We start from the raw sequence: 14866 nt of genomic DNA, 5'->3' as shown, positions 1-14866 counted from the left end.
TCATATTTAGTTAACCTCTTGTAATATGCAAATAAATATCACAAACTTTAAAAAAAATCGGGTGTACAATAATTATTGTACGTCCATTATAAAGATAGTCTAAAATGGTCAAAGTTACCCCTGAAACGAATAAAAGTTACCCTAATATGCATAAAAGGAACCCAATACAAATAAAAATTATTTGCGCTTTATTAGTAAAGAATCACCTTTTAAATGACTAAAAATCAATTATTAGTGATTGAATGTAATTAAATTATCTTTATAAAACTTTTTCTGTTGTCTATTTATATAAAAATTGTATTATGTTTAAAGTTGCCCAAAAAAGGCAAAAGGTTACCCTAAAATTAGCTAAAAGTTACCCTATACTGTTCGATGTATACTAATATTAGTGTAAACCGGGTGTATAAAAAAGTATTTCAATAAATATATCTAATTTCCAACAGCTATTTTAGCAATAAATCAAGAAAATTACCGAGTATAAAATTAAAGGAGAGGAAGAAAATGAATTTAGGTTTTATCTTGAGGGAAAAGCAAGGAAAAATAATAATTATGGTGCAACTAATTAATACTTTCTTTTTTGGGTGGGAGAGAGTAATTTAAAAAATCAATAGCCAAAGGTGCATGTGTAAATATTGTCCCTTCAAAAAGTCAATTTTTTTTTTTTTTAGCAAACCTAAATTCATCGTAAAACTAATGTAGTACTCCGTATTTCATTACATGTTCTCCGTAATTCCGTATATACTACGTATTTGATCTTTTTTTTGTTCAAACCATGCATGCACACAAGAGTAACCTAATTCCAAATAGTAATTGTTAGTTGTAGTTGATAGGAGTTTCACCTCATGGCCGGATTCGATTCCTAATAGCTGCGGTGAGCCTAACTTGCTTAACTAAATTTGATTACCTATAAAAAGTTATGATCTATAATGACATAAACTCCTACTCTGTGTATGCTTAATTTACTTGGTACTGTTATTAATACCGTGTAGCTTCCGATCTAATCCTTCCACGTGGCTCCAACTAGGTTTAATTTAACTTTCAACGTCATTACATTTTTTAAGTCCTTAATTACACTTATACCATCAGTCAATTATCATGATCAACCTATATATATTAGAGCCGTCGTCCATTCTTAAGCAAAACGTGAAGTTATATATTTCATCCAAGAAATTGGAACTATAAGCCGGAGTTGCAAGAAAAATCAACTAATTAAAAATCAATAATAATTAATAATTATTGAACCATCAATTTTTATTTTGTTTTTAATAATTTGTATAACAATCATTTAGCTATGTACGTGTAATCTTATACAAAATGCTTACATATTAATCTTTCACCATTTTTCTCAAAATCCAATGGCTGAAAATTATCTATAAACTATCAATTAATTGATCCAACGGCTGAAATAATTTGTTGTGGAATATATATTGAACAATCATTGACATTTAATTGATAAGGAATATATACGGCTTATAATTTTGGGTGTTGCGTGACAGCAAAAGCTATTTTGGATTGTTCGTATAAAATTTTGTTTCTTGTTAAATAATTGGCATGATGATAGTTGAACAGATTGTGACTAGGTAATCCATAAATAAAAAATATGTGAAAAATGTTCTATATATGATTGGTGCCATGTATCAAGGTGTGATGTATATGGATAATGATAATGAAATGCTTATTTTGCTTGCTCGATCTCAAAATTTTGACCACTCATGTCAAAGAAAAAAAAAAATTTGACCACAAAATCTCATCAATTTGATACTGAATTGGTATTTTCAATCATTAGTGAGACATTTAATTATAGAATTAAAATAAACAAGAAAATGAGTCCTTTCGACCCGGGCACTTAGAATATTGTGTATAGTATATCATCCAAAATTTGTGCTTAGCTAGTGAATTTGAGACACAGTTTCGAACAAGGGCACAAGGTTTCAATATTTTAAATTACAAGCTGGTGAATTCGTTGCATGTCACTAAGGATATGCATTTTGTTTTCACTTATGTAATGAGCTTTTTTAAATTTAACACACTTACTTTATTGGATGATCCTACTTTATTTATAAATTGAACTTGAATGAATATCCTCGTGTTAACTCTTAAAGCATCTCCAATGGTTAGTTTTAGGGACTTGTTTGCAATATTTAAGGATTACATATTTGTAGCTCTACCATTGGGGAAGAAAGAAAGCAAGCTGCTTTCAAGCAGGCCCTGCTCAAACAAGCAGTGTAGCTTGAAATTTTTTTTCAATCTTTTTTCTATGAAAAATTAATTTAATTTTGGGAATATTAGCTTAAAATAAAAAATAAAAAAACTTCAGTGAAATACTACGTATATATGTAGCATATTGATCTATACTTCATGTTCCCAACCCTTTATATTTTATCCAATTCTAATCTTTTTTTCATTATTATTATTATTATTATTATTATTATTATTATTATTATTATTATTATTATTATTATTATTATTATTATTATTATTATTATTATTATTATTATTATTATTATTATTATTATTATTATTATTATTATTATATCTTCATAGCAAGATTCATATATATCATACATTGATTTGAATATTAATATTACACATATATACTTCCTATCTTCTATATATATTTAGTTCAACTACCATATTTTTGAAAAATAAATGAATTATATTTAAATAAAGGGAAGTTAAATAGTTAAACGTATTTGTTAAAAAAATATACATTAGGTCTTTTTTATAACAGGATTTATATGCATTTGATTAAAACCTTGTATTAAATTAATATTGTATTATTTTCCTATCTAATATGTAAAAAAAACATATATACATAGTATAATATTTCTTCAAAATAAATTATATAATAATTTAATGTTATAAAATAAATTATGTTAGAAATAAAAATAAGGCTTATACAAGCTACAAAGCAATGTAGCTTACGATTGGTGCAACTTGTAACCTAAATTTATTGTTGCTTGAAATTATGATGTGGCAAGGTAAGCTACAAGGTGTTATGACTTACTATTGAAGATGCTATTACATTCTTAACTGAATTATTTTGTAAATAAGTTAAAATAAGGTGACAAAGTGAATTATAAGTAATGTAAATTTAACGATGTTAGCTGATTGTAATTTATTAGGCTCACTCAATTAGGAAAGAAGGGTCCTAGAAAAGGTTAAACACTTGAACTAATTCAACTTTATTGGATTTGTTTTTGTCTATGGAGGGTGACTCCATACACACGTGTGCGGTTAGAAGTTAAAGTAAAAAATAAATATGAAGTACTTGTTAAAAGTAGCTAGTACTCCATCTTTTTGCACGAGTCTTTAAAGATACCGTAATTGTTCTTTTTTCAACTACCTTAGCTTCATGCCTTCGTGTGTGCATTGGTGCACAACACATGCGTACAACGGTACAAGTGTATGTGTCAATTCAGGTTTTCGAGTCGGATTGTCAAATCAAGTTATGTCTATTTTGAATTTTTATTCATACTCAGTACTAAATTTTTTATGTCTAGACAGATTTTAATCTTTTTTTTTTTCAAGTCGATTTTGATACCTCTACATGTAATATTTTTAGAAGATATCGTACTTGCTTTGATATATATCTGGAATAATATTTTAAATGACATGTTATTTAACATCATTTTAGAAAACCATTTAGTTACGATTATTATTTGGGTAAGACCATATATGTCGTATTTTAGTTGATCATTGATTTGATCATCCTCCTCTTTAATAATAAGGTAATTAAAGATGTAATATCGATCGCAAAGAACAGTAGTTCAAGAAATAAGCTAGGTTATAACTACCATGAGCAAAGTTGAAAGAATGATTTCCCAAATTAATTATTGATTAGTGCTTTGATTTCATGATATGCCTCCAAATGTTAGCCTAATAGAAAGGCAGAGGTACGATTTTTATTGAAAGTGGACATTGTTGTACATCGCATGGAAATTTGTCAATGAGTTGTATGTCACAAAATGCTACTAACTAATGATTAAATTACCGGAGTAGTATCTCATCTGTCCCTTATTATTATTGTTAGTTTGTCCAATTGAAATCTTGTTAATTAACATTTCATAGATAAAATTAAATTAGATAGACTGAATATAAGGTTACAAGATCAATAGGTTATAGGTTGATACCCCGATGACCAAATGAGCAATCAAAAGATCGGGTTGCTTGGATAGTTCTTAAGGTACTCCGTATAAAAAATAAAATAAAAAAAAAAAAAAAAAAAAAAAAACAGTAGCATATAAGGCATTTTAGTGCATGTTATAGTGCAACTGAGTCACTGAGAAGGTCTCCACTACTCTACAAGAATTTAATAGTGTATCATCGAATTTGATAAGTTATCAAGTTTGAAAAGCAAGCCATAAAGTAAAAAAAAAAAGTTGAAAAAGACGGCACATATTAGAATTATTGGCAGAAGTAGGTGCAATAGTTAAAAAAAAAAAAAAAAACCATACATTGATACATGTGAGTATGTGATCGTAAATTAGATCACAAACATACATACACGGTATTTATAAATCGAAAAAACACTTATATAATATATACATGTTACACTCCTACTCTGTTCATATGGAGTAAACGATATTATGATTAAAACAATTAATTTATTTCTATAAGTGCTATAAAATAAAACATATAACATGTTCTTGTATCATATATACTCGTGTCTGTGTTGAACAACGTGGTACTTATGTTCTTTACTTCTTTTGATGCACATTAAGTATCGACGGGTATATTGTGGTGCATACATATGTATTCATTGTCAAAGCGTACATCTACCACAGTATAATGTACTGGATTCTTCACGAATCAAGAAGCAAGAACTATGGAGGGTCCTCTAGCTCATTAACAAATATTATGGAAGCATAATGAAGGCTCTTAGACAACATGATTACATAAATTTCTATCATAATTTAATAAAAAGATCCAAATGGCAACTGGAGACTGGTGAGATTAATGGATTATTATCCAAAATATGTTGATGAGTCATGGAATATGTAAACTTAATCATGGTTTATGGTGTATGAGGATATCAAATTATAGCGCTTAGCTTTCAATTTTATTTTTATTTTTTCATGCGGAAAAAGCTTAGTTTCTTTAGAATGTATCCGAAGAAGCACTTATCATATGATGTTGATGATACGAGATGACTTGAGAATTACTTACGTTTGCTTTGATTTAAACTCGGTCTAATCTCAAATTAAGTGAGCATAACTTAAGATGTAAGAACTTGAGAATAAGTCGGTTTTATTTTGCATTTGTTGTTAGATGACTTTTTTTATTTATGAATTCATTGTACTATTCTAAAACATTAATACTTCCTCCGTTACGCATTATGTGCAACAAACCTTGTTGCACGTTTTCCAAAACAAAATTTGTTAATGTTTGATTAACAAAGTAAAGGGTGTGTGATTAAAGGTAGGAGAGAGAAGAAGGATAAGGCCAGGCCACCACTACCAACTGCCGTCTTCTCCCCGACACCACCCACCAACAACAACATCCACCCAACCACCAGTACACCACCAACACCTCTTTTTCCCTAACAACACTCCTCCACTAACCACATCCACCCACACCCCGAAACCACCACCACCTCATCCCGTAATCACCATCTCACCACCACCACCCCATCCCGTCTCATCACCACCAACATGATCTGAAACCCCACCATAACCACCCAAAACCCACTCCAGACAACTCGCATCAACACCGCAAGTCCGCAACTCGTAACCCAGTCACCACCACCACCAAGATCCGAAACCCCAACCCACCCAAATCGCAGCCACAACCAAGATCTGAAACCCCTCCATAACCACCGAAAACCAACCTCAACCAATTCGCAGCCACAACAAAACCTGATCAATTTTTAGGGTTTCAATTTTGAGGATGATCGGCGGCTATACAAAGGGGAAAAGGAGTCGGCGACGACTTTGACAAGGGAAAAGAAGAGTAGTGACTCGATCGGTGGTGGTTTTCGGAGAAGAAAAAAGAAAGAGAAACGGCTTTTGGTTTCGGCGTGGCTGGTCGGAAGGTTTCTGCGAATTTCAGGGCGACATCGATGGTGTGGGAGTTCGAGGTTGTGGGTGGCCGGCTGGGTGGGGGGTTTCGGCCTGGAGGTGGGTTGGGGTCGTGGCAGTGAGAAAAGAGAGTGAAAAGTAGTTGTGGTTGTGGTGGTGATGGCTGTTGTGGTGGTATTGTGGTGGAGGTGAGAGAAAACTTGGTGATGATGGCGGTGGATATGGTTGTGAGGAAGGAGAGAGATTTAAATTAGGGATTAAATCATAAATGAATTAATTTAGTTTAATATAATAATAACATATAATCTTATTAATTTAATGTGTGTTATTCAACTTAAGTAAGGGCACATGGGTTATTTTACACAAAAATATTTACTATAAATAGAAATTTTTACTTTGTTGCACATAATGTGTAACTTTCGTTTTTAAAAATTGTTGTACATAATGCATAATGGAGGAAATATTATAATATCAGCGCTAATAAGCAAACGTTGAAAATGACTTAAATATATACTTGTAATATGTAGGTACACCTGATTGTATTATGGACATCTAAACGAGCGTAAAACTCTCTTTGGACCAAGTGCTCCCTATGCTAAGCCCATAGCCCATATATTTATTCCCACCAAATCCAACAAAAAAACAAACGCCCTTTTTCCCAATCTATCATAAATGGCGCGAAAATTAAAAACCCTTCCCATTTCCCAATTTAGGGTTTCGATTGAATTTTAACAATTTCACCTGAATTCTGAACCTAATCATACAATCATCTGAAAATCCAACAAAATAATGTCGAATTTTTCTGAGCAATTGGAACAAATCAAAACCCTAATTTGTTCTTCTTCAAAATCAGAAAAATCATTTGCTTATTCAACTCTTCAACATCTTCAAGAGCAGGCGAGCACTGATGATTCCTTAATTCAGCTTCTTGTTGATTTCAATAAAATTATCATTTCTTCGATTATCGCCGACATTCGAATTATTGATGCTGATGAAGAAACGTAACTATAATTCATTTGTTAAAGTTAGTTTCTTTAGTTTTAAATTTAGGATTTTTATTGATTTAACACTTAATTTTATGGTTTGTTTGTTGCAGTTCTACACTGGCTTTGAAGTGTTTGGGGTTCATAATTTATCATCCTTCTTTCGTTGTAGCGATTTCGAGTATGTCTTCAATTCTTTCTTCTTTTTTATTTTGATTTGGTTTTCTTACTGAGTTTAATTGGGATTTATTTATTTATTTTTAATTGAATAAGATAATTAATTTATGATAGCAGCAATCAAATTTTTGTATTGTGTTTTTATGAATGTATTACGGTATATTGTGCTTGATGAACTGTGTCGGAACTCTGAGTGATGAACTAGTGATTGCTTAGTGGCTCATGTTATTGTTGATTAGATGAAGGATTTTCCATAGACTATGAATTGTTTTTAAGACTTGCTACAAGGGGAATTAAATGAATTAGAATATGAATTAGTAACATATGTTCATATTTGAGGATATTTATTACCATTCTGATTGTGTGGAGTGGTCAATTGCAGAAGAATATGTTGATCAAGTGCTTGAGTCATTGGCTAGACTGATCACGACAACGAAAATTAAGGTAGTGAATCCATGTTATGTTTTGTTGATGCTGTTGTAGACTTGTAGCTGCTGAACCTTAACATGTTGAAGTGCGTGGTTGGCCTGAATGCAGGTGATTTGCAATCTTGGCGTGTGGTGTATTTCCATTCAGCAGCTAGATGCATCACATTTAGCTTCTCACTTTGAATCCTTGTTGAGGGCTATTGTTCATTCCCTTGACAACCCCGCTGGCTCATTATCTACAACATTTGAGGCTATTCAGGTAATTTCTAGCTCAGGACTGGTATATATTTCAAAGATATTATTCCTGTTTGTCTTTATTTGTTGTGTGTGAACTGCAAAGTGAATAATTTCAATGACAATGGACTCAAACTATGGTGAAAAAGTCTTACTTTCTGCTATGCAATATCTTCCCTACAAGTGAAAGTTCTAGGTGTGTCGTAAGTTCTCGATTCTAAATCCCTTTGCACAAAGGATTGATGTAAAGCTTCTAAGTTTATTACTCTTTTTTGCGGGTTCTGTTCCTTACAGGCTGTCATGAAGTTAGCAAATCAGATAAGTGAAAAAATGAGAGAATCGTCATCTATATGGGCACCTTCTATATATCGAAGACTTCTAAGTGGAGAAAAGAAAGAGAGAGATATGTGCATAAGATGTTTGTTGAAGATCAAGTTTCTAATTGTTCCTCCACAATTGGCTCTCTCAAAGGTATGGATGAATGGTGGTGACTTTCACTGTAGAAACCGATAATACAAGGGCACTATCATGTATTCGTATTTTACAATTTTTGTGAGGCAGAGGAAACTGTTCTCTTGTGCTATTCTTCCTTTTTGAATTTACCCGACCATTTTGCTTCTCATTGTGATTATCTAGTCATCAATATTAATGTATTTCTCTTTATGCCAAAACATGTGATGAAATTATTCTTCCATGACCCTGCTTATGGGCCTCTTGATGGAGCAACTTTTATAAAGTAATAGGGAGATGAGTTAGATTTCTGCCATCATATATATTTGAGCGAGTACCTCTTCCAAAGTATGTATTTAGCTTTAGAACCATCTTGGTATTGTCAAAACATGTGATGAAATTATTCTTCCATGACCCTGCTTATGGGCCTCTTGATGGAGCAACTTCTATAAAGTAATAGGGAGATGAGTTAGATTTCAGCCATCATATGTATTTGAGCGACTACCTCTTCCAAAGTATGTATCCAGCTTTAGAACCATTTTGGTATTGTCAATTACACCTTTTTGTCTGCATTATACAAGCTATTAGCCCCTCTCTTGTATCTACAAGATGGCTGAAGGCTTATTAATAAGTTCTTTTATTAGCTGAAGGTTATGGGCCTTTGCTCTTGCTATATTTTGATTAATTAGAGTGCTCTTTCCTTATGTCTTCTCTCAGGATAATAGATGGGGTAATTTGGAGAAGAATTACACGATGGTGCATTATCTTGTTTTCATGATTTTTTTTCCTAACAGGCCATGGATTAAAAATTAGCTAATGCACAATGCCCACTTTCATTATATGGTGCTTTTTGTTAGGCCATTGCTCAAGACATGAAGCTAAGCTTACTTTCTGGGATGGACGAAATGCTGAAACATGGAAAGAAAGTTCAGGCTCTCCAAGCATGGGGATGGTTTATTCGTATTCTTGGACAATATTCTATGAGGAGTAGGCATTTGGTTAATGCATTACTCAAAGTCCCTGAGCAAACCTTTTCTGATTCAGACCCACAAATCCAGATTGCCACACAGGTAAGCTTTTGTACCATTTTTTTGCTCACGAAGCGCTTATTATTGGATGTACTTATCTTGTGAAGATTCTCCCACATAAACACAGCTACCTTGTGTATATGAACTCAGAAAGGTGTAAAAAAATAGGCAAAGTGGCTATGCACATTGATAAATTTTGGAAAATGAGTTCATGTATTGGTGTAATAATTTGTTAAAATGTTTCCAAATGAGTTTATGATTGGTAAATTTAAAACTCAGGCATGCCTTTGAACAAGATCCTAAAGTACTGTCAGTTTAGGAATCATGGTATTCCTTTGCTCTTTCTCGACATTTAGATAATTTGCTTGCTGTGCAGGTAGCATGGGAAGGTCTAATAGATGCACTTATTTTCCTTCCGTCAAAAGAATGTGGTGATACTTCACAAGTTAACGGAGGCACTGCCCAAAATAAAGCATTTTCAAAAAGTTTGAAGCTGATTATGACACCATTAGTTGGAATTATGACACCATTAGTTGGAATTATGACAAAAGTTTGAAGCATTTTCAGGTCTTTCTGTCCAATCATCTTGCCTGAACACGTGGTGCTATCTGTTACATAAGCTTGATACACTAGTAAACGATCCTCATATTCAAGGTATAGTTGTGGAACCTATGTTTAAGGTAGTCTTTAATATTGGACTTAAAGACAATAATATTTGGAGGTGGAGACTCTGCATGGATTTGCTTCATGATATTATCCAATCAAAAACTTTAAGTTATGGATCGCACACCCAGGTTGATGGTAAAATATCACCTGTAACTACTGATAAGTTAAATCTTGTATCGTTATCAGAGGAATCTACGTTAAAAAACTACTCTATAAGATGGCTACCTTGGGACTGTAGTCAGGTGGATTTTCTTCTGAGAACAATACAGATGATTTTCTGTCAAGTAGCAAAAGCTACTTTGTGCGCCAATATTAAGAGGCTGGTTTGTGATGCTGCAACGAGGATGTTCTGTTTCTTTTTGAAAGGTGTTCAAATAGATTTTATGAAATCTTCAACTAATTATGATACTGTTATGCAGTCCATGAATGATATTTTGGTGTTTGTAAAGACTGTTTGTGACACTGCTTCAAGTGTGGATGATGCAACAAATGACTTTCAACTTGCTTGCCTATGGACTTTAGAAGCCGTAACTCAGGAGCTTGATCCATCTATTCTAGGTTCCTCTCTTTATAAGGTTGCCTTAGTCATGAAGTGTAGATCTACAGATGAAGTTGCATGCAATATGCTGACAGGAATAGGCCCCACAAAGCTTATTGAAATGGTTCCACCAATAATTTATTTATCTGTGCATTACTTTTATCTGATGGTTCAACTTAGCAATAAGGAAGCCAGCATTGGGTCGGGTGACTCCACTCTACAAGAAGCATATAATTATTTTACACGCGTGCTATCATCGTATGATTCTCAAGAAGTGATCCATGCCATCACTGTTATCCTGTATGATCGTTTTGATCACTATTCCTTAAGGGTTTGGATTACAATTGCCCAATGTTTGAAGGAATATTTAGATGGTGCTAAGGATATGATGCCAATGAGAACCCAGCCTGCTAGTACTGTTTGTATTACCTTGTGCCATTTCTTGGTTTATCCACTCATTGTCTGTACCTCTCAGAAACCAGTAATCACCCAAAAGCAGTGCAATTCCCTTGTAGCTTCTTCATGTTTCTCAGAAAACCTTTCACAAGTTAAAAAAGTGTGGATGTCACTTTATTGTCTAGTGAATTCTACTATCCTGCAAGAAAATCAAAATAAGAATAGTTTTGCAGAAGATCTTTGTTCATCTTTGAATGGCTTCCTCCTTCAAAGATGCAACACGGGTGAGGTTGATCCTCCTGATAACAGTCAGGAATACCATTTTCTCTCTTTCTGCGGGAATATAGCTGAGTGTATTTTAAAGAATTTGCATATTGAAAAGGTCACTTCTGAAGCAATTAAGTGTGATTATACGGAATCCAGTGGCATAAACAACTGCTTGGAATTTATAGCCAGGTCAGTGTTATTATGATTTTCTACCCTTGAAATTTTTTTGTATCTGTTCTTACTTGCCTTATAGTAATGGCCCTGGCCTGGCTCCTGTTTCTTCCCTGTTAATTTTATTTGGCTGGTCTTCTATGTATAATGTATAAAACCATTTCAAGATAATAGCTATGTGTAAAATGTATAGTGCAGCAGGTGCATCTAGTCAAAATACATGAGACGTGAAATCCAAACAAGGCCTTTAGTGATCCTGCCAGTTTTTGATAGAGGGGTGATTTCTAGTTTTTGTGCTAAATTCTGCTAGATATACTTGCCTTTAATTTTTTTAATTTTGAAAATTGCCAAAATTTACATACTGTGCTGCTACTTTGGACTGACTTCATCTTCTTAGGCCCAGCTCATGCAGGTTAGAATAAATTTTCTTAAGAAATATGCTGACATCTTTGTTCTTGATTCTTATAACTTGTGAATCTTCATCACTCGTATCTTTACTCCTTTAGTCTTTTACATGTCGGCTCACTGTAGAGGCCTGATTGTTGTTTATGTTTCCCTTGATAATGCAGGCTTATAAATCTCATGAGCACAATTAATGAAACACCAGAACATGTTATTTCAAGGTTACATATTGAGATCATACATGACAATTACATTTGTAGTTATATGTATGCCTATTTTCTACAGATGGAGTATATTAATCTGTTAATGTTGTATATTGCAGGATACTCCCCCCATTTACATACATAGTCAGTTGCCTTCAGTGGAAAGAAGATATTATTTCCTTGTTTAAGGTCTTAGTCCTGCACTTACTGAATTGTTTATCCTTACGCTGTGTTATCAGGAAATTTCCACGAAATAATATGTAATTTTTTACCCACAGTGTTTTGTTATCAGGTTCTATGTGATCCCCTGCTTCCTTGGTTGTCAGAGTCTGTGATAAACTGCGAAAGCATCAAATGTCAACTGCAAATCTTGTGGGAAGAAATTATTAGAAGTTTGCTACGTAGCTGGCCAACAATAGTATTTGATTCCTCCTTCCTTAAGTTACAAGCACCTCTACTCGAAAAAACACTTGACCACCCCAACCCTTCTATTTCCAACACCACGATCACCTTTTGGAACTCTGCTTATGGAGATCAGGTTCATTTAGATTTTCCTCCTTGCTTGCTCAATGTTTTAGACAAGCTGTTGCGAGTTGGAAAGCTAAAGATCAGAAACAGGAAGCACCAGCATTGGAGAAAAATAGTTCGAGTTTGGAAGTTGTCACTTCTCTTCCAAAACACAATGTAACAGCTACATTAAATATGTGCTCAAAACGAGTAAAAATTTTGGAAAATGTAGTGGATGGTTCCCCTTGTAAGAGCACGCTGCCTCCTCCAAGCACGAAACGAAAGAGGTCAGAGCTCACAGAACATCAAAAGGAAGTGAGAAGAGCACAACAAGGGAGACTGAGAGATTGTAGTGGACACGGTCCTGGAGTTCGAACTTATACAGGTGCTGATTTTTCTCAAGGATATCATGAGGATTCACAAGATAGTAAGGACATTGAGAACGTTCGTGATTCTGAGTTAATCTTGAATTTGCTCAGAAAATCTGGGTGATTGCTTTAAACTTGGAGACTGATTTTGTGAGAGTATGACACCTTCTGTTGGTCTTCTTGGCGTTCTTGCTAGTGGAATAGTTTTGTTGATAATTTAATGTTCATAATTCTTTTGTGACTTAGTTTTAGAAAACATAAATCAACTTCGAAGTTCGAATTGTAACCAGGATTATCGTGAATGACAACGTAAATTTACAATTTATTTAAGAAAATAGGGAGTCATGTGTACTAAATGTATAATTACATATTATATAGTATCAATGTATTTGGCATTGTCCGAATTAAAATACTAATCTATAGTTCTATACTCCCTCTGTTTATTTTTAAGTGCCTCACTTTTCTAAAACGGCTGTTTTTTTAAGTGCTCTATTATTAAAAGTGAAAATCTTACTCACATTATATAATATTTCTCTTTCTTCCTTCTAATCCCACTAACATTTTATAATATTTTCTCCATCTCACATTATTTTTAGTGGTCAATCATATTTTTCTCACTTACTTTTTTCAAATTTTTTAATCCTAACCTTCTCCATCAATTTATTATTTTATTCTTTTGCTTAAAAAACTATGTATCCAAGGGTATGGAGAACTTAAAAAAAACGGAGGAAGTAGTATATACAAATATTACCATCAAAAGAAATGTGATCGAAATCAAAGATACAAAAAGTAGCTCTACTGAGAAACTGAAAAACTCCCGGTACACACACGTAAGAAATTAAAGATATGTAGTAATTAAAAATTCACACATAAAATGATAAAGTATGTCAAAACTTATTTTTTATTATTTAATTTTATTTTTTTTCTGATTTGATTTAAAATAAGGTGAACTAAACACAACCAGAGTTTATCTTGGTTACATATATCAAATCTGGTGGATAATAAGGGGTATGTATGTAATTCATTGAAAAAACTATGGTGCACCCAGAAAGAATATTTTATATATGTATAGAGAACGTGAGCAAAAAAAAGAACATTACATATATTTAAAAAAAACGCGAGCTTTTCTCAAGGTAAGATTTGAAGAAACTTTGCGAAGCCTTAATGCCAAGTTGGAAAATGAAGGTAACAAAGCTAATTGCAGCAAATTTGAATTCACTATGGCTTGGAGTAGACCTGATTATGGCTGGTTCGTATTAAACATTGATGGGGCAACAAAAGGATCACCTAGACCAGCAGGTGGGGTGCTATTATTCGAAATCATGTGGGCAATTCATCTCAGCTTTCTCTGCTAATTATGGCTAATGTAACGCGTATAAAGCTGAGGTGATGGCATTGGTGAGAAGTCTGGAACTTGCTCATAACCTTCACATAAGCAAACTTCAAATCCAACTCGATAATCAAGCGTGTGTTCAAGAAATTAGCTTAGATGTTCGTGGAAGCGATGACTGTGCTCACTTGATTAACTACTATCATGAGTTGTTAAATAAAGATGATTGGGAAGTCATGGTGGTTCATGTATTTCGCGAAGGGAACCGTACAGGCGTGCAGCTGACTGGCTTGCCAATTGTGGGGTGGCTCAATTAGGTAGTCTTCTTATTCTAGGTAGTGTTCCTTTGGAACTTCGTAGGATCCTCAATGAGGACAATCAAGGTGTGGCTTTTCCTCGCCTAGTACCTCCTTGATAGACTAGTTTTATTGTTTTTGTTTTTTTCTTCCTTTTAGTGTATGCCTCGTTTGCATAAAAAAAACGCGAGCATAATATGTTTTTTTAGTTTGACCATTATGTTATTTGGGGGGGGGGGGGCGTTCGCAAGGGGCTGGGCTTGAATGGGGTTGTGAGTTTGCAAGGGGGTATGGATGGTGGCTGCCATTTGTGGGGTTTGGTTCGCAAGGGGATTGGGTGGTGGTCGCCGTTTGTGGGGGGCGGGGAAGAGGTGGGTTGTTCAAGCGGGAGGGTTTTTGATG

General features: G+C 33.7%; 1 protein-coding gene across 1 annotated transcript; it reads left to right on the top strand.

Moving 5' to 3' along the window:
• Nucleotides 1-6759: 6759 nt before the first annotated feature.
• On the top strand, nucleotides 6760-11208 carry LOC145579678 (uncharacterized). The gene is made up of 10 exons (XM_081636914.1): nucleotides 6760-7021; nucleotides 7117-7184; nucleotides 7563-7624; nucleotides 7718-7867; nucleotides 8137-8313; nucleotides 9010-9048; nucleotides 9150-9362; nucleotides 9697-9805; nucleotides 9888-11080; nucleotides 11194-11208. Exons 1-10 carry the CDS (start codon nucleotides 6810-6812, stop codon nucleotides 11206-11208), a joined length of 2238 nt encoding a protein of 745 aa, XP_081493040.1. The 5' UTR covers nucleotides 6760-6809.
• Nucleotides 11209-14866: the final 3658 nt, after the last annotated feature.

Source organism: Chenopodium album, chromosome 14 (assembly GCF_948465745.1).
Source record: "Chenopodium album chromosome 14, dcCheAlbu1.1, whole genome shotgun sequence".
NCBI lineage: Eukaryota > Viridiplantae > Streptophyta > Magnoliopsida > Caryophyllales > Amaranthaceae > Chenopodium > Chenopodium album.
Note: the sequence above shows the minus strand (reverse complement) of the source record. Positions and strands in the feature narration are given on the sequence as shown.